This window comes from Phaenicophaeus curvirostris, chromosome 9, assembly GCF_032191515.1.
Source record: "Phaenicophaeus curvirostris isolate KB17595 chromosome 9, BPBGC_Pcur_1.0, whole genome shotgun sequence".
Classification (NCBI taxonomy): Eukaryota; Metazoa; Chordata; class Aves; order Cuculiformes; family Cuculidae; genus Phaenicophaeus; species Phaenicophaeus curvirostris.
The window spans coordinates 10842718-10861756 of NC_091400.1; the positions used below are offsets into that span (position 1 = coordinate 10842718).

Consider the following 19039-nt stretch of genomic DNA (forward strand, 5'->3'; position numbering starts at 1 on the left):
GCCAGTTTGCAGTGATGTAATTAAAGACTGCACCAGAGCTCAGGCACAGGGTGGAATGGCATTCGGGCTACATGGACAACAGTAATTTCAGGTTTTCCTACATTTTAAGGCTTAACTTTGCAACCTCAATTACGTTCCTCTAATAATTTGGGGTGTCAGTATAATGCTACAGCTGAATTCTTCCTTGTGGAATATTACGTCTCATAAAAAACATATTCTGTAATCAAAAGCGAATGTGTTGTGTTGCTTCCCGTTTGCTTCCCACACTGCTACGGGTAATTGCTTCTTTCCTGCGAGTGGAATGAAGGCTGTTGAAGTCCAATGGCCTCAACCATGGGCTGCTTATTCAATGTGGCATGTAAGCAGCAGGGATTTCCTTGTCCCTGGCCAGAGACCTGCATACTTTAACTCTTCCATGCAAGGAGGATGAAATCAATCAGTGTTGGTTTTCTCGGCAAGCAATGAAATTTCAACCACTGCGATGTCAGAGGAGGAAGACTTCTCAAAGGGGACCAGGAGAAAATGCATGAATGAGAAGTTCCTGCCAAGATATGAACACTACGCTTGAGTGTGTCTGAAATGTTGGGCGCAGAGAGTAAATAATCCCCATGACAGGTCTAGCCTAAATACCCAGCACTTCCATGGCAAGAAGCCCATACTTTCACCAACCTTGGCATCGCGACGAGGATAATATTTTTGCAAGGATGAACTGCACTCGAACAATGTCTCCAATGTTTCAGTGTCGTAGCAAAAATGCTTTCCTTTCAGATCAGCCATGTGGCTTTTCTTTTCCATCCCTTTCTCCCCTTTTTCCTTCATAGAAGTACAATTAGTGTGTCTGCTGGAGAGGAAATCCCTGTCTTCTGTGCAATTCCTGGGCTCACCTGAGATCTCACCTCAGTCCTGGGAATGTAGGTGTCAACCCTCAGCTGACGATTCTCTTTTTTCCAGCCTAGCTCACTGTACTTTGTGTTCTCCTATCTCAGTCTCGTAGGAGAATCTGCATAGCTGTAAGAGTATAATTCCACAGGGCGATCTTGTCTTCCATGTTTTATGAACTCCTCCCAGCAACCGCTACACTCACTAATTAAGTAATAGGAGCAGTCTGGCTATGCAGATGGGCCACAGAATACTGTTTGTGAAGTGACAGCTTGCTCTAAACATCTGATTACCAAAAAGCCATAGACAGCATCTACTGCACCCATTCTGGAGGCCAGCATGAAAATGCAAACAAGAGAGGCTATGCGTTTTGGTAGTAGAACTGAAAGGGCAACCAGGTTCTAAGTGGCTGCCCGTAAGTGATCCTTCCCCAGGAAGAAGGTCGTGAGAACACCTTATCTCAAAGCATCATGTCACTTTTATGGACACGGTGCTGATGCTTCACACAGAGATAAGGTGGTGCTGCCCAACCGCTGAAAGGCAGTATGAGCTGTTGTAGAGTTTCCACGGGGGTGCTTATTTCTAGCCTGATCCATTCCATCTCCCTATACCTTCTTAACCAGAATAACTTGGGAACCAGTTTCTCAAATGATTTGTGACAGGTAGTTGTGATGCTGCTGTTACCTCACCAGTGCTATTCCTTGCCCTGTGTTGGTCTGGTACAGAAGTCATAGAATCATATATTATTGTCCTGAGTTGTAAGGGACCACAAGGATCATCGAGTCCAACTCCTGTCCCTGCATGGACAACCCCACCATTCACGCCATGTGAAGTTTATGAGATAATCACATTCAGTTGGTCTTTTCAATACTCTGCTTATTTTACCAAGCAATGTGTGCAGACGTCCTTTTGATGTCCTTGCGTGAAGCAGCGTCTCAGTGGGCCAGCACTTGGCTTGAAGGGTGCTGGAGAACACTTCAGACGTGCATTAGGATCTCAGTTACTGATGTATTTCTTCAGATCCAGTGTGTAGTACAAAGAGTTGTTGAAGTATCATCTTCCAGGTGAGAAGTAAAATGTCTAAATATGTTTTCAGCATCATAGCACTAATTATGGGACAGACAACCCTAGCTGAAGGTCTGTTCATTTTCTCTTCCATCCACTGGAATCCTTTCAGTAACTTTGGAGGTGATAGCCTGGGCTTCTTGTTTTGCAGATCTGAGCACCGTTGTTTTGTGTTGCTGAACATTTGTGGTTGTATGTTGAAATTTAGGAAACAAAATATTATGGAGAAAAGAACACTTAATAAGGGTAAGACTTCGTTCAGATTACAGTGAAATTAAACTAAGAAATGACAGGGAAAATGAAAATAGAAAAACTGAAAAAAATACAAATAGAGTGACCTTTAAGATTATAGAAGCTCCCACCTAGTTTCCCTGTGACTACACAGTTTTCATAAGATTGAAGAGGTTCTCTCTACCACTGGTTTTTTTTGTACAGCCAAGTAAGATTGTTTGTGGTTCTTCTGTCTGGACGCCAGCTGCCATGCTCTCTATCTCCACCTCAATTATTTGTTATGAAGATATCCCTGGTACTGCAGACTTCTCTTGAGAAGGAGAAAAACAAACCTTTCCATTGGCAATCCCATCTTGCACAAGTTCCTTTTCCTGATCCAGTGAGAGGTGTCCCTGCCCATGGCAAGGGTGTGGAACTGGATGATCTTATGGTGCCTTCCAACCCAAACCATTCCATGATCTGCAAAGTGACTGTGCTGGTGGCTGTGTGCATTCTGTCATTCTATCGCCCTGGTAGAGGTTTAGCCTTGACAGCTGCTTAGTTTTCCACCCAGGCCAGTTTAGAAGTCAAAGAGTAGTTTTGCAGAAGCCTTTTTGTCTTAAGAAAGCGATTCACAAGATGTCTCCTTTAGTTTCCTGGAATCAAGATGTTTATTTTGTGCTATGTACAACAACAACAGTTTTGCAGATTTCGTAACCTTAAACATTCAAATTACAACTTTTACTGAAATTTTCTTTCAGCAGGCATTACTCAGAGTATCACCAGGCAGAAGTCTAAATAGCAGCACTAAACAGAAAATAAAGTCGGTATTTCAGTTAAAATTTTTAAGACTGGACAGAAAAGCCTCAAATAAGAAGAAAATCTCAGTAGCTACCTTCTTTGAGGAGAAATTATCCAACTCTGTCATCCCGATCCAATGCAGAACAAAATGAGAACAACCAAGTGTTTGTTCCCCAAATTTCCCAAGGCACTTCTGAGGTGAGCTTTCATATTTGTCTGGGGCATTTTTTCCATTCCTCTGGCCTTGCTGTAGAGACATTGTTGAAAGTCTTTTAGGAAGATAAAGAGGAACTACTTTCCTAGTCTGGGTGGTGGACACAGTTATGGGGTGTGCTGACCTTCCCCTGAGGCTGCAGAACAAGCAGCGCATTCAAGTGCTGGGAAACTTTTGTGATGGTGCATCTTCTGTGATCAGCGTGGAAGAGTCTGGGAGTCCACCACAGCCTAAGTAGCTTTGTGACCAACCGTGAAGACAACAGTCCAGACACTGTGCTTAGGAAACCTCATCAAAGGCTTTGATCCAGGGACAAGTGCTTTCCAAGTGCAATTTATGGAAATGGTAACCAGCTTGCTGACAGTCATTTGAATTTGTTAACTGGCAGCGTAACATCCCTGTCCATCTGCCTGTCAGCCAGTCTTCCTGCTCTTTTTTGCCTCCTGCTCCCTTTCTCTGCACTGTTATTCTAACTGGTATCCGACTGCAAAAGAAACGATGTGTAGAGGAGGTGAAGAGGGGAGATCTCATCACGCTCTGCAGCTCCCTGAAAGAAGGTTGTGGTGAGGCGAGTGCTGGGGAGGTTTACACTGGATATTAGGAAGAAAATTCTTTACTGACAGAGTGGTGAAGCATTGGAAGAAACTGCCCAGGGCAGTGGTGGAGTCTCCATCCATGGAGGTGTTCAAAAAGCATGTATGCATGGCACTATGGGACATTAGTAGATACGTTGGTGTTGTGTTGATGGTTGGACTTAATGATCTTAGAGGTCTTTTTCGGCCTTAACAATTCTCTGATCCTATGATTATGAATCTGTGATGGGACTCTCTCTCTTTCAGCAGGCTTAAAGATCATCTTAATCACTTGTAAGAATTATTTCTCATCTTTCCCTGCACCTCATACTTCACACAACAATATATACTTTTGCTTCTGTGGTTTAAAGGGGCTCAAACATTAGTGGCAAGCTCCATCTTTTCAAGCTAAACCTACCCTTGACCCTGCAGTATCTGCAGTCTGCTTTCAAACGCAGGACTTAATCCATGACCCACATGGAGGGGATGCAGTTGCCTGAACAAGTAACTTTGAGAAAATTCTAGAAGTGTTGGAGAAGAGCTGGAATAACTCAGCAGAGTAACTCAGATTTCATTTTGATGGGGATTTGTCTTCCAGTGGTGAATGGCCTCATCCCAGGGAAGAGCATTCACTCTTTGCCGTTTAACTGTGCTTCTGGCACAAGGCTGAATGACCAAATGTCTCCCCTGAGACAGCTGAGGGTCCCTGCCCAGGCTCTGCACCCTGCTCATGGTTTTCTGTTTGGTGTTGATATTGAGCTCACAGGATCACGTTTGATCCTCCTGCTGCTGCTACAGAAAGGGTGGGTGGGTCGTTATCCCTCCAGCCAAAAATCCTTGTCCAAAATCAACAAAGCTGGGTACACGTTCTGGTTCAAATCCTCGTGCAAACATATTTATGCAACTGTTTGTGGGATTTGACTTTCAAATAAAATTCCATGAGCAAATCTTCAACACAGCTGCTTTCAAAACAACAAATTAGAAGATCGTATATATCACTGAAGTGTATTTAACAGCGAATTTGTTACAATATTCTCCAAACATTTTTTCCACATTGGTCCAGCTTTAAGGTTTGGACTGTTTCCATCTTGAGTGCAATGCTGCTGGGATGTGTAATTTTATCCCTGTAGCCTAATACCACAAGAAGAGTGGAAATAAGGAAAGTTATACAAAGCAAACTCTGTCTGCATCTGAATAATCACGTTAGATGTTCGATGATCGGGAGATTTAATTCTGTTTGTTTTAAAAAAAGACATCTGACAAGCAGAGAAAAAGAAGTTGGCGTGCTTTAAAACCAATCTGGGGTAATTCCATTGTCTCAAGTAGGCTCGAGTGCATTCATATTTTTACTTAATTAAACTTGGGTAGATAGTGCCAAAGCAGGGCTTGCTGTAACAACACGGATGAGGATCCCCAAGTTTTTTGTAGAAAATCCTACATTCAAGGGGAATAAGTCAACAAAGGATGAAGGGTGTGTTCTTCCCCAGGGTTTTTTCTGTAAAGTCTAGAGCTTTCTACAGCGATGAAGCTTTAACTACAGACTGAGATGAGCTACCGTTTAAAATAGGGAGTCTATCAAGTCATTAGCTATAACGATTCTGTGTTTTATTAATCAGAAAGAAAATAGATGAAATATTGATTGTTAGAGAGAGTGTACACCAGGAACACAACTTCATCACAGCCCTTGGCTTCAGGGTTGCTGTCCTGCACCTGCGCTGCTCTGGCCCTGCCAAGATAAACTCTCTCCAGGACAGGGGCTCCAGCGTCATCTTTAATCACTGTGAAGTGCCAGGTGAAGTTACAGCACAGTATCGCGGTTAATGTATAAAAAGACTCTGCTGTGCTCTCTTGGACTAAATTTCTGCTCCGAGGGTTTGCATTGCAAGTAAATAACGAGGAGCCACAGGGCTGTCCAGTAGCACTTTGGGTTCACACACCTTAATTTACTCATTCTGGCCCTGCTGCTTTGAGGTAGGGCAGTGCTGTTTGCTCCATATGCCACTGAGGTCTGCAGGATGCAGGACATTAGTTGTGGTGGCAACTGAATTCCTCTGGGAGCCTTGCTGCTTGCGTTAGGCTTTAAAACGTGACTTATTGCCACAGTGCCTGGGAATTTTTGAATGAACTGAAATGAGGCATTTTTATTCCTGTCTTGTATTCCCTAACCATCTGGCTCACTTTTGAAATGCATTGCTGGAGACAGAGCACACGGAGAGCCCTCAGCATCTCAACAGCAGGTTTCCATATAGAATAAAAAAAGCAACCAAAACCCAACAACAAACCAACAAAAACCCAGACCGAACCCGAGAAAAAAAACAGATAAAAAGGACAAGAAACTTCCCTTCTGTTGCTTCCTCCTATTCCTGCAACATTCCTGAGTAGTCATGATGAAAAGGAGATCCCTCACTACCTTACAATGCACGTACTTGGCCAAGTTCTATGATTTAAACACAGATATCCATGTTTCTTCATCAGAAATGAGCCCATATTTCTCAGCACAAGAAGGACATGGATCTGTTAAAGAGAGTCCAGAGGAGATCATGAAGATGATCTGTGGGCTGGACCACCTCCTGTATGAGGGCAGACTGAGAAAATCCAGCCTGGAGAAGAGAAGGCTCTGTGGAGACCTTAGAGCAGCTTCCAGTGCTAAAAGGGGCTGCAGAAAAGCTGGGGAGGGGCTCTTGATCAGGGAGTGCAGGGATAGGATGAGGGGAATGGTTTTCAGCTGAAAGAGGGCAGATTGAGATGAGATCTTAGGGAGAGATATTTTGCTGTGAGAGTAGGGAGGCCGTGGCCCAGATTGCCAAGAAAAGCCCTGGCTGCCCCATCCCTGGAGGGGTTCAAGGCCAGGTTGGATGGGGCTTGGAGCAACATGTGGGAGGTGTCCCTGACCATGGCAGGGGATGAAACTGGATGATCTTTAAGGTCCTTTCCAACCCACACCATTCCAGGACTGTATGTTTTAAGTTTCTGAAAAAAACCCCTCTGGTTTTCACTGCAAGTCCATGGGTTCCCAGCAAAGTTTGGGAAGTTCTGATGGGCTGTGAGATCTCCAGTACTGAAGGCCATCAACAAATCAGAAGGTAATAAGTGGGTCTGCAGAAGCATTAGAGTGGTTAATCTTGGGATCTTGCTTTTGAACAAAAAGATTATCTTTTGTATTGAAGCATATTTATTAGTGACAGAAAACCATCTTTTACAGAATGCAAGAGCTAGTGTTCCAGCTTTCCAGATTATTCCGAAATACAAGAGCAACACAGACACTGTTATAATGCAATCAAAACCATTTAAATCCTTTTAAAGCACCCACAAAGGAGCCTTTGATAAGAAGCAACTTTCATCAGCCATGAAGATGAGGCAGTTTAATATGTACTGTTTATTAAGTTTATACGGAGACAGTGGTAATTCCACTTTCAGCTGGAGAAGAGCGGCGGTGCATTAAAAGACATATTTTAAGCACTAGAATTAGACTTGCTGGGTTTAAATGAAAAATGTATTTGTATTAATGTAGCTCTAAATGGGGTTATTCAGTGTTTAAAGTCACTATTTGTTTTCCATTAGTGCCTTGACTGGACACAAAAAGAATCTGTAAACTCTAAAGGCTTTGGTCTTCTTTTTTGAACAAAAAGAAGGAAATTGCTACAAGTGCACATTGTAGCAAGCAGAGATGGACAAAGTTGGAAGGATCATGCTGGATGTGGCACTTTGGGACATGGTTTAGTAGGCATGGTGGTGTTGGGCTGGTGGTTGGACTGGAGGAGCTCAAAAGTCTTTTCCAACCTTAATGATTCTATGATTCTATGATAAAAGACTGGTTTTTCAGCCAAGAGTCATCATCCAGTTTTGTAGCTCACCACTAACCCATCAAAACCCACAGGTGTATTGCAAGGGTGAAAGAAGAGGAAGGACCTGGTCTCTCTGCAGACCACTTTCTCTCTCCAGTATTGCTAAGGTGATGTTTTGAGCCAGAAAAAAAATGCTAGGTATTTAAATGGGAAGTGGGTGGGGAGGCCCTGGCCCAGGCTGCCCAGAGAAGCTGTGGCTGCCCCATCCCTGGAGGTGTTCAAGGCCAGGTTGGATGGGGCTTGGAGACCCTGATCCAGTGGGAGGTGTCCCTGCCCATGGCAGGGGGTGGAACTGGATAGGCTTTAAGGTCCCTTCCAAACCCAAACTGTTCTGTGATTCAATGATTCTATGAAATTACGATGAAAAAAATCTTCACAAGACACAGAGAAGTTTTTATCTGAATTAAAATGTTAGATTTTTTCTGCCTTTTACTTGGAAGTCAGGGATTTTATCATCAGTGGCTTTCTTTATTACCTTCTTTTGCGGTTTTCGCTTCATCCAGGGCATGTTTTGATCAGTATGAAATTTTATTAATAGGACTGATTTTCCTAGGTGAGCGCTTAGATCTTTTTCACAACCTTACCAACGCATCCCCATTACCAGGGGTTAGAACTGGGTGATCTTTAGCGTCCCTTCCAACCCAAACCATTCTATGATTCTTATGATTTGTTGGGGAACAAATTTGATCATAGCCTTTGGATGGAGGCAGCGTTATCTATATGCAGCTGTAACTACTTTGATATGTTCTGTGTGCCAGATGCTCTTTAAAGTCGTACTTTTATACATAAGCTGTAGAGTAAAGGGAAAAATCATTGAATCATAGAATCACTAGGCTGGAAGAGATCTGTGAGATCATGAAGTCCAACCATACCTGTCCACTACTAAATCATATCCCTAAGCACTTAATCTAGCCATCTTTTAAACAGCTTCAGGGATGGGGACTTAGGAGCTGATAGAATTTAGAATAAACATTATTTATCTCTATTTATCTTATGAAGGTTTATGATGGTGTTTTATATAATACCTTTTCTCTATTAATCTGTGTTGTTACTCTGTTAGGAAGATAAAGAGTTCACTTCCATGTACACGTTATTCGCCAGGGCTGTTTTCTAAACAGAACTTGGCATCAATGAGAAGTGACTGCTTTCCTAAAGCTTCAACCCACCCAGCTCTTCGTGCCCATTTTGGGTGACTTTGCAGGTGTTAAACAAGATTGCACTGCAGCCGGAGGGTCTGACTACCAACCCATCGCTCTCAGAGCTGTTTTAGTTGCACTTCATCATCATAAGCATATGGTTTCACTTCCAAGTGTTTAACATTTCCATTTCCTCAGGAAATCGTTCTTTCTGTTTGTTAAACTTTGGAAATGGGAGGGATATTTTTGCTGGCAGGCGGAGCGAGCGCGACACACCGAATCGCCCCAGCCCAAGGGAGCCACTGGCTGCGGTACCCGCCTGGCTCTCCATCCCCTCCCCTCGTGCAGCAGCTCACAAGCACGGCTCAAGGGGCTCCAGCCAGGTCTCCAGGATGCAGCACACCATTAAAACACTTCATTTTTCCTTTATAAACCTATCCACTCCTTTTCTACTTTAGCTGAGAGAGGTGTTTTTCTTTCTTAGTCCGCTGCAGGGCCCGTGCATCCCAAGAATTATGAATAGCTGAGAGCAGACTCCTTTAGCTAAGGCCAATGGCAAGATCAGAGCCTAAGAAAATACTTTGTGTCACCTACAAGGAATGAAAGCGGTTGCATCATGTATATATTATCTGTATTGGTGTATCCAGCGCTTAAATGAACACGACCAAGGAGTGGATGGCTCCAGGGAATGACTCTGGCTCTTGTGTTTTTAGAGATTATTTCTGGTATTTCCTTTTTCCTCATTACAAACAGGTCACCCTTCTCATGTCTTGGCCAAGTTATGTACTGTTGGAGGAAGTCTGTGCTTGCGTTGCCTTTGGGTTTCATTTATCCATATATGCAATTGTGTTTAGCTGCTTGTTTTCTTCTCCTGCTGTGCTATAAAGTGCAGTTATTGGATGTGCAATTTGCATACTTATTTCAATGCTTTGGCTTGGAAGGGACCTTAGAGCCCATCCAGTTCCAACCCCGCTCCCATGGGCAGGGACACCTCCCACCGGATCAGGGGCTCCAAGCCCCATCCAACCTGGCCTTGAACACCGCCAGGGATGGGGCAGCCACCACTGCTCTGGGCAACCTGGGCCAGGGCTTCCCCACTCTCATTGTGAAGAATTTCTTCCTAATGTCTAATCCAAATCTTTCGCCTTCCAAATTAAAAACATTCCCTTCATCCTATCACTCCAAGTCCTTGTAAAAACCCCCTCCCCAGCTTTCCTGGAGCCCCTTTCAGTACTGGAAGCTGCTGTAAGAGAGCTCTCCTCAGAGCCTTCTCTTCTCCAGGCTGAACAGCCCCAACTCTCACAATCTGTTCTCACATGGGAGGTGCTCCAGTCCTCGGATCATCTTATGGCCTCCTCTGGACCTGCTCTCTATTTTACTGTTATCGCTACCCCTTTTGTTAGAAGAGCATCCTGCACTACAGTGAGTGTCACCATGTCATAACGACTATGACAAACTAACTGCATTTTGTACAACAAGCCTTGTCACTGTGCATCAAACAGTACAAGAGAAAATGTAGGGCAAAACAACTGATTAATGTGTTTGTTCCTTTGTGGTTTATCCTGTTACCAGTTCAGACAGTTGCATTTTTTGCACTGCTTGTTTAACACGAAGCAGCTTGCTGTGGGTTTGGGCTTCTGGAGGGACTGAGCCCCGCATCAGGCAGGTTGTGTGCTACTGATATTTAGGATGAATATTTGAGTCATACCCTCAGAAGAGTTAGTTTGTCAAGGTAGCAGAAAGCAGGATCAGGCCCATGTAGTTCGACCTCCTAGCAGAGCTCACCTGAGCTGCACAGTATCTGCCTTCATGCCAGCCTCTGGGATGGTGCGAGCCGCTGTTTTTATCCTCTCAGACGCTCAGCAAACTCCTTTCATTACCTTAGCGCTGTGCATGTCTGCACATTTCTTCAGCAATTACCTTCCCACTGAAAAAGTGACTCAGTCACGCAGTGCAAGCTTGTACCATTTGCAAGGACATCCCCAAGGCTGCTCAGCATCCGAGCAAGCCCGCTGGCTTTCTCACTGTCTGTGTCTTTGTTGTGATGTTCCACACTGGAGGTTCCAGGTCCTGCATGCAAATCAGTGTCACAGGCTTGCTGCTGGTAGATAGACTGGAGGTCAAGTTAGGATTTACACAGAGATTTCATAGAATCATGGAATGGTTTGGGTTGGAAGGGACCTTAAACCCCATCCAGTTCCAATCTCCCTGTGATGACCAGAGACACCTCCCACTGGATCAGGGGCTCCAAGCCCCATCCAACCTGGCCTTGAACACCTCCAGGGATGGGGCAGCCACAGCTTCTCTGGGCAACCTGGGCCAGGGCCTCCCCACTCTCATGGTGAAGAAATTCCTCCTTATGTCTACTCTTAAGTATGCCCCTCTTCAGTTTATAGACATTGCTCCTCGCCCTATCTGGATTTTGATCCAGTTTTGTGTGCTAGAGGGTATCAAAACATTGCAATCTTTTGGATGGGTGAAGTGATTTCCTGATCCAAAATGGACTGGCAACGCCAGCCACAAAAAGGTGCTGATATGTTGTAGACTGCTTCAGAAGACCAGACCAGAGCAGGACCACGCTGAATTAAAAGCGTGGTCCAGCTAGCCCCGGCCTGTGTCTCCAGTGATCACCCTGTAGATGCTTCAGGGGCCAGTTCCTGAAGTACAGCTATGCCTGGACACGGGTGCAGCTCTAGACTATCACCCTCCTTCCTCTTGCAAGAGGCATCCTTGGGTGCTTCTGCCCACCTGCCAGCCAGCTAAAGGTCAGCAAGTCCAACATCTCATACAGCAATTGCCATTCAGGAAGGATTTCCTGGTTTTGCAGGGCATGGTCCTCAGGGCATGCCCTGTGGTGAGCGACCAAGGGCTGGATATCGACTGGTGGCCTCCATGGCAAAGGGAAGTTCCATTGCAGTCGCGTGCCTCCAGGTGTTCTTCTTGGAGTGGATGGAGCTGAAGAGTGCAGGAGACCACAACAAAGCGGGAATAAAAGACATTGCAGGAACAACTCTAGGCCTGGGAGAGAAGTAACCAAGGCAGTGACAACTTGTGTGGGTTTCACATGTCTGTTTGCAGCGCTGTGTTATGTGTTTAGAAGCTCATTGTTTCCATAATAACAGCAAGTGCCATATGGCAGCGAGGAGGGTGGTGAGAGGAACGCTCGAGGAAACACAGTATGTTGTTTGACATGTGTGTGCTTCTCAAGGAGTAACGTGTTTGGAGCGAGCACTGCTGCTCCAAACAGGCTGAGGAATTTGCTGCTCTCACCAGAAAAATATCCAGAGCCCTCAGAATTCGTACTGGTGTAATGCCAGTTAGTGATGCCTGCCCTTCTCCCACTTTTTCCTGCAGATGATCCCTGGGATGGGTAACGAAAGCAAAGCTTTACTGGAGGTGGTGGTTCTGGATGCACCAGCACAGGGCAATAGCAGTTAAATGTGGCATTTAAGAGGAAACTAAGGTTGGATATTGGGAAAAGTTTCTTCCCCCAGAGGGTGGTGGAGCACTGGAACAGCTCCCCAGGGGAGTAGTTACGACACTAAGCCTGACAATATTCCAGAAGCATTTGGGCAATGCCCTCAGCCCCGTGGTGTGAACGTTGGGGTTGTCCATGCAGGGACAGGAGTTGGACTCAGTGAGGCTTGTGGGTCCCTTCCAACTCAGGGCATTGGGCTGCATTGCCCTGGGCAGCATTAGGCAAAACCATTGCCAGCAGTCAAGGCAGGGGATCCTGGATCCTTCTGCTCCACCCAGCAGTGATGAGGCAGTTCCTGGAGGCCTGTTTCCAGTGCTGGGCTCCCCAGTGCAAGAGAGACATGGACACACTGGGGAGAGTCCAACAAAGGGCCACAAGGGCGATGAAAGGACAAGAAAGCCTCTTTCCTCCAAGGAAAGGCTGAGGGTGCTGGGACTGGTCAGCTTGCTGATGAGCAGGGCTTTTCAGCTCTTTTGCGGGGCTTTTCAGCTCTATAAAACTGAGCCACTCTTGTTTGAGTCTTAAAATCATTCACCATATTTGCGTTTGGATACCTGAAATGTGGTAGTGGGGAGAAGGTGGTAGTTCTGATCTGGTATCAGAGTTCTGCAGTCACTTGTGATGCTTTAAACTCCTAATCAACCCAAAAGGCAAAGCTCTTCTCATTTTCATGCTTCTCTTCTTCTCTTTATTGCCTCTAGAGAGAGATTACTGCAGCATATGTGAAAAGCAGCCCATTGGAAGGCTTCTCTTTCGGCAGTTCTGTGAAACTCGACCCGAGCTTGAGTGCTGTATTAGGTTCCTTGACTCGGTGGTAAGTCAATTCTCATGATATTTTGGGGTGTTTTGCAGCGCTTTCCTGACAGAGGAGACTCCTTTGACCCCAAGAAATCCCTGTTTCATGGGCTATGATTTTATTTCTAATGCATCTGAGGAAGCAGCAGATAGGGCTGACCCCATCAGCATCCCAGCATCGTTGGCAGTTGAGGGGCAGCACTGCACGTGGGGTCGGTACTGGCCTCAGGGAGCATGAGCCACCAAAGCAGGAGAAGGGTGGCCACTCCAGCACGGTGCTGGCATAGCCTCCCTTCATCACAGTGTCCAAACTGCCGGGCTGCTGGGAGTGATGTCTTTTGATGTGGTTGAAGCCTGCAGCGCTGGGAGGCACTGGGAGGAAAGGGAAGATGAAGAATGGGCTGACAAGTGAGGATGAGGAGTATGGTAGTATCTTATAATATCTATTATCAATAGCATCTTTCTCTTACCAACTCATTAGTAGAATTCAGGGTGATTTACAAAGGACTTCCTGGAACAACATGGATCTGTTAGAGCGAGTTCAGGGAAGTCCATGAAGATGATCCAAGGGCTGGAGCACCTCTCCTGTGAGGACAGGCTGAGAGTTGGGGTTGTTCAGCCTGGAGAAGAGAAGGCTCAGGGAGACCTTAGAGCAGCTTCCAGTCCTTAGAGAGGCTACAGGAAAGTTGGGTAGGGGCTGTCTCCCAGACTGATATCCCCAGCCCCTTTTGCGCAGGTGTGCGTTTCACCCACTCCTGGATTGAGTTTGCAGGCTAGAGCTGCCCTGCCTCCCTTTACTGGGCCAGTGATCTGCTCCCAGTTAGGCTTAGACTGACAGGACAAGGATTTCAGGGACAAAATGCCTGGCTCTGTGGAGGTCTGAATATTTACACTTTCTCTCTTCTTTTGAACACTAATTAACAGCAGTCTCCTTTGTCTATTGATTTCAAATTCTGTACGAGCTCACTCCCAGCCCATGCAAATCCCTGTATGAGGCAATAGTAAGGTTGAGCAACACGGCCCGTAGCCATTAAATCAGATGATTGCTACTGAATTTCACCCAGCGGGTTCACACTGTGTTGAGTGAGTGGTGGGATTCAGGCCAAGCCCTACATTAGGCAAAGAAGTCCTATAATGAGACCAGAAGTTTGACTTTACAGCCCTATTCTGAGACCACCAGGAATGTGAAACCTTTTGGAGAACATCTGCTGGAGCAAGTCCCGAGCAGAAAAAGCCAAGAGACTCCATTTTCTTTTGACTTAGTTATTTTTCTACAAGATGCAAAGCCTTGCTTCTGTGTAATATCAAATAATAATAAAAACTAATAGTGGAAAATGTTTAGTTGTTCATGAGACGCTCACAGAGCTTTTTGCACATTGAGAGGTGGGACCACCTCTCTTTTACAGAGCACAGCTAAGTAACTTTACCAAGTTATGCAGTAAATCATTGGCAGAAGCCACCCAGAGGGACGTGGACAGACTTGAGAGGTGGGGCTATGTGAACCTCATGAAGTTCAGCAAGGTCCTACACTGTGGTCAGGGCCATCCCAAGCATAGTTAAGGCTGGGTGGAGAATGCCTTGAGTGGTGGCTGCCCCATCCCTGGAGGCGTTCAAGGCTAGGTTGGATGGGGCTTGGAGCCCCTGATCCAGTGGGAGGTGTCCCTGCCCGTGGCAGGGGGTGGAACTGGATGGGCTTTGAGGATTCTGCTGACCCAGTTCATTCTATGATTCTATGAAATTGAGATGGCTTATGATTAAATCAGCTCCTCTGTAAGCCCTGAACAAAGACCTTATGCACAGCCCTAAAGTGTGCTTTGCCATACTTGCAAATACTTTAGCAACATGATATGACTTTGGAACTGTTGAGAGATAGCTGTTAGAATAAAGTATTAGGAGTTACGTCTCCTGTGCAAGGCACATCAGTGAGCAGGGAATCCACTAGCAAGAGGCATTTCCTTCCCCACAGCTCACGCCTTCAGCACGAGAAGGTGGCAGAGCAACAGGGACCTCTTTCTCACATGGCTTCTCAACAGCACATTCCTGAGGGTGTTGACATTTCCCTCTCCTGTCCTCTGATTTTGATGTGCTGTGATAATGAAAACTTTAGCTCCTAGACTCCCTCTCTTGCCTAATCTCCTCACATTCATAACTTTTTTATTTTCTTTTTTTCCCAGGATAGGGTTTTAAACTTTTTAATGTGGATCACATTTATGTTGACTGAGGGAGAACATGTCTAATTCTGGTCACAGGGAAAATCATAGAATGGTTTGGGTTGGAAGGGTCCTTAAAGCCCATCCAGTCCCACCCCTGCCATGGGCAGGGACACCTCCCACTGGATTAGGGGCTCCAAGCCCCATCCAACCTGGCCTTGAACACCTCCAGGGATGGGGCAGCCACCACTGCTCTGGGCAGCCTAGGCCAGTGTCTCCCCACCCTCCTAGTGAAGAATTTCTTACTCATGTGCAATCTAAATCTTCCCCCTTCCAATTTAAAGCCACTCCCCCACGTCCTATCACTTCATGCCCTTGTAAAAAGTCCTCCCTGGCTTGGCTAAGATCAAGGGTAGTAAAATAACCTGCCATTATTTTCTCTCCAACCTCTGTGATGTTACTTCTTTGCATTGGAGTCACACACAAAAACATCCTTTGGAAGAAAATAGTCAGGCTCCCTCTCTGATTTGTTTCTGCTTGTGCTGTCTGGGCACAGGGGCCAAGGGTGGGAGGTGCAGTCTCCTCAGGTGGACTTCCCAGCTGCAGACTTCACTTGAAATTTTACTTATCTGGGGTAAGAGGATGAGCAAGCATCCATTTAATGCCATTTGTAAAAACCCTGTCTTGCTCTTAGGGAGATTTTATTTGTTTAAGTCCCTTAGATGGTATATAAACCATCTGTGTGCGTGTGTCTTAAAGCTGTTCAAGGCTTTTTTTCCATCAGAAATGCCAGTTTGTTGATATCAACAAACTCATTAACTCAAAACGTGTTTTTAAACAGTCAAAAGGGCTCTTTTTGCCCTGTGTTTAAACACAAAAAATGTGGTTTCAAGTTCACTTTTCATTTACAACTGCAAGTTATTATGAATCCCAGCTGTTTGTGTCTTGCCTCCCAATTTTCAGTCACTGATTTTAAAGCCTCAGTGTAAGCAAGTGCAGGGACAGTGGCTGGAGCACAGAGCAGTAACAAGGCAGAGCCTAAGTCCCAGGGAGAACTGTGCAGGGGCTGGGACACAGATACTGGGGATGAAAGAGTGGGGAGCTGACAAACTGGGGATCTAAAATTGGGACTGAAACACCAGTAACCTCCTGCAGATGCTTAGGTGCTTCCACTGCTCCTGACTTCTACTGAGAAGTCAAAATTGCTCTGGTGGGGGCATCTTGTCCCATCTCCATCTCCATCTCCATCTCCATCTCCTGTTGGGTGCAAAGCACCAGCTCCTGTGGCTACCCCATGCTCCTGCAGGCAACAAGCAGCTGCCTGCCATGGGAGAGAGTCTGCCTAGATCCACAGAGCCAGCCCTTCAGCTTCCTTTTTCAATGTTCACATACTTTTAGTTCCAGGAGCTCAATGAATATGAAGACAAAAATCATACATTTGATAAAATGATGTGTCAGAATTAAGGATGCTGATGCGAGTTCCCTCTGGGGCCCTGTGCCGTCGGCCTAGCAGTGCTGTCAACCGTCATGGGCACCTCCCACCCTTGAACATCTTGCTCAGCCATCCCCGAATCCATGGCCCCATCCCAAAGAAGGTTGGGTGCTGCTCCCTTTCCCAGTGCATTTTCTGATCATGCTCAGTCCATTCCCAAGGCGGCTGCTGTGGAGAGAAGGATGTTTTGCACCCCTGTGCCCCCTGTTCCACCAGGGCTGCTTCTAGGGAAGCAGGAGACACTGAAGTAACTCCAGCCTCTGAAAGAGCAGCCAAAAGAAAAGCTAGCAACAAACGGCGTCCAGCCCACATCCTCTCGCCGTTTGGACTGAAGGATCTGAGCCTGCCTGCAGAAAGAGCCTTCCCTGCAGCTCGTCCCATGCAGTCAGGGTGATCGTAAATCCTCCCCTCATTTATAAGCTATGAATAGGGCCCTGTCTGACCTAACTAGGGCATGGAGAACCTATTAGACTTCAGAGCAGAAGCCTTGAAACACATGCCTGGATTCATCAAAGGAATAATGGGAAATATTTAGTTCCACTTGGATTTTAACTAATGATGTTATTTCTAGCAATTAGGGATTTGCAAACTGTAGCGGTGCTTTTGAGTGTGGTGGAAGAAGGAGGAATCTCTTGTGATTTAAGCACAAGATTGAGAGTTGAGGACCTTGGTTGCTTCCCAAGCATGTGGTAGAGTGAGCATGAGAAGTCCCTCTGCCTATGTGGGCAATTCTTCCTGTAATGGAGATGGCTGAAAATGTATGGTATCTGTTACCGTATCTCTCATAAGTGGCACCGAAGGAAGAAATAATAATGAACTTAGAAACAAAATGAAATGGGCTTCTAGAGCTTGAGCTGCAGTGAAATCAACACCATTCACAGTTGGAGCTTATGGTTCCTTCGCACATCTCCACTTGTCTCTCACTTTCTACCTTCCCCACCACAATGTCACTTTCTCTGAGAATGTCAAATGCAAGTATAATTAAACTTTCCTTTTATTCCTTCCTAACCAGCTTGAGGTAGAATTAGGTTCTCTGTGTATGTGTGTGCGCACACATTTAGCTCTGCATATGGTGGGTCCCATCAGGAATTGCATTTCAAAGCACTGATCCAATTCCAGCTGGATTTGGGTCTTCTGACCTGTCCTGATTTGCTTCCCATTGTACATTCCAGGTGGGATGTGAATGGAATAGGACAGCTGTGGCAAGAGGACACTGAAGTTTTGACTTTGATCACCCCATGCTGCTCTTCAAGTGGCAGATGATGACTTTGAGTCAGGTTTTACTTACTAGGGAGCTACTGTATAGGAGGAGAGGGGTTTTTGATCAGGGAGTGCAGGGATAGGGTGAGGGGGAAAGATTTTCAGCTGAAAGAGGGGAGATTGAGATGAGATCTTAGGAAGAAAGGGTGGGGAGGCCCTGGCCCAGGTTGCCCAGAGCAGTGGTGGCTGCCCCATCCCTGGAGGTGTTCAAGGCCAGGTTGGATGGAGCTTGGAGCAACCTGATCCAGTGGGAGGTGTCCCTGCCCATAACAGGGGGTTAAACTAAAGGGGCTTGAAGTCCTTTCCCACTCAAACCATTCCATGATTGTATGATTCTATATTACCAGGTCCAGAGTCTAAAAGCAAATGAGGGAGAGAGAAATGGTCTTTATTGGATAAATTTTAAATAGCATTGAATGGAGGACTCAGAAGATCTAGATGCTTCCATGCTGAGCCAATGCCAAGGAATTCTCCTTTCTTTGCAGTCTTTTACAGATATTTGCATTTTAATTCAATTATTTTTGATTATTAAAATACATTGTTTCTGGTTTTTTTATATGAAAACCACCTAGTTTGTCTGTGAACCTAACCATAAACGGTAAGGTCCAAACTTTGACCTTTTAAAAATGGGTTCCTTCTGTTCCTCTTGCCATTGCTTTATCCCCATGCAAGGAATCCTGGAGAAAAATGCTGTTAAGATGCTGTAAACATTGTCTGTGCTTTAAGAGTTGAAATGACCCGTAATGAGATACCATCTAAAAGGGCAGGAAATTGGATGAAAGATGTTTTTAAACCCTTGTATTAAGTTTTATGAGAATGTAATCAGTTCATCCCCAAAATGGGCAATAAAAGAGAAGTTCTGCACTTGTGGATTTTAGCTTTCCATGTATTTTTCACCAGCAAGGCCGGCTTTGCTGCTATTTGCACTCATTGCCATTTCCCAAACCAAATCAGGTAATAATTCTAGATTGTTAAAGCAACCTGCTCTGTGTATGAATGTGCAGCTTTAGATGTAGCTGCAATAGCTAAATCAGCATGTGCCAGAGAGATGGGTAACAGCATTATTATCATGTTGTGGTTTTCATGTCATTCCCAGCTCTGCTTAGCGACGGGATCCATTACTGCCTGCCTTCAGATTTATT

General features: G+C 45.5%; 1 protein-coding gene across 2 annotated transcripts in view; it reads left to right on the forward strand.

Annotated features, from left to right (window-relative positions):
• GRK5 (G protein-coupled receptor kinase 5) overlaps positions 1 to 19039 on the forward strand; it is a 165589-nt gene that overhangs the window by 91365 nt on the left and 55185 nt on the right. The window contains exon 3 of one of the 2 annotated variants that reach the window (XM_069863758.1): positions 12902 to 13014. The exons of the other annotated variant lie outside the window; for it this stretch is intronic. Within the exon in view, the coding sequence (XP_069719859.1) occupies positions 12902 to 13014 (113 nt within the window). The remainder of the gene's footprint in view (positions 1 to 12901; positions 13015 to 19039) is intronic. 2 annotated transcript variants of the gene reach the window in all.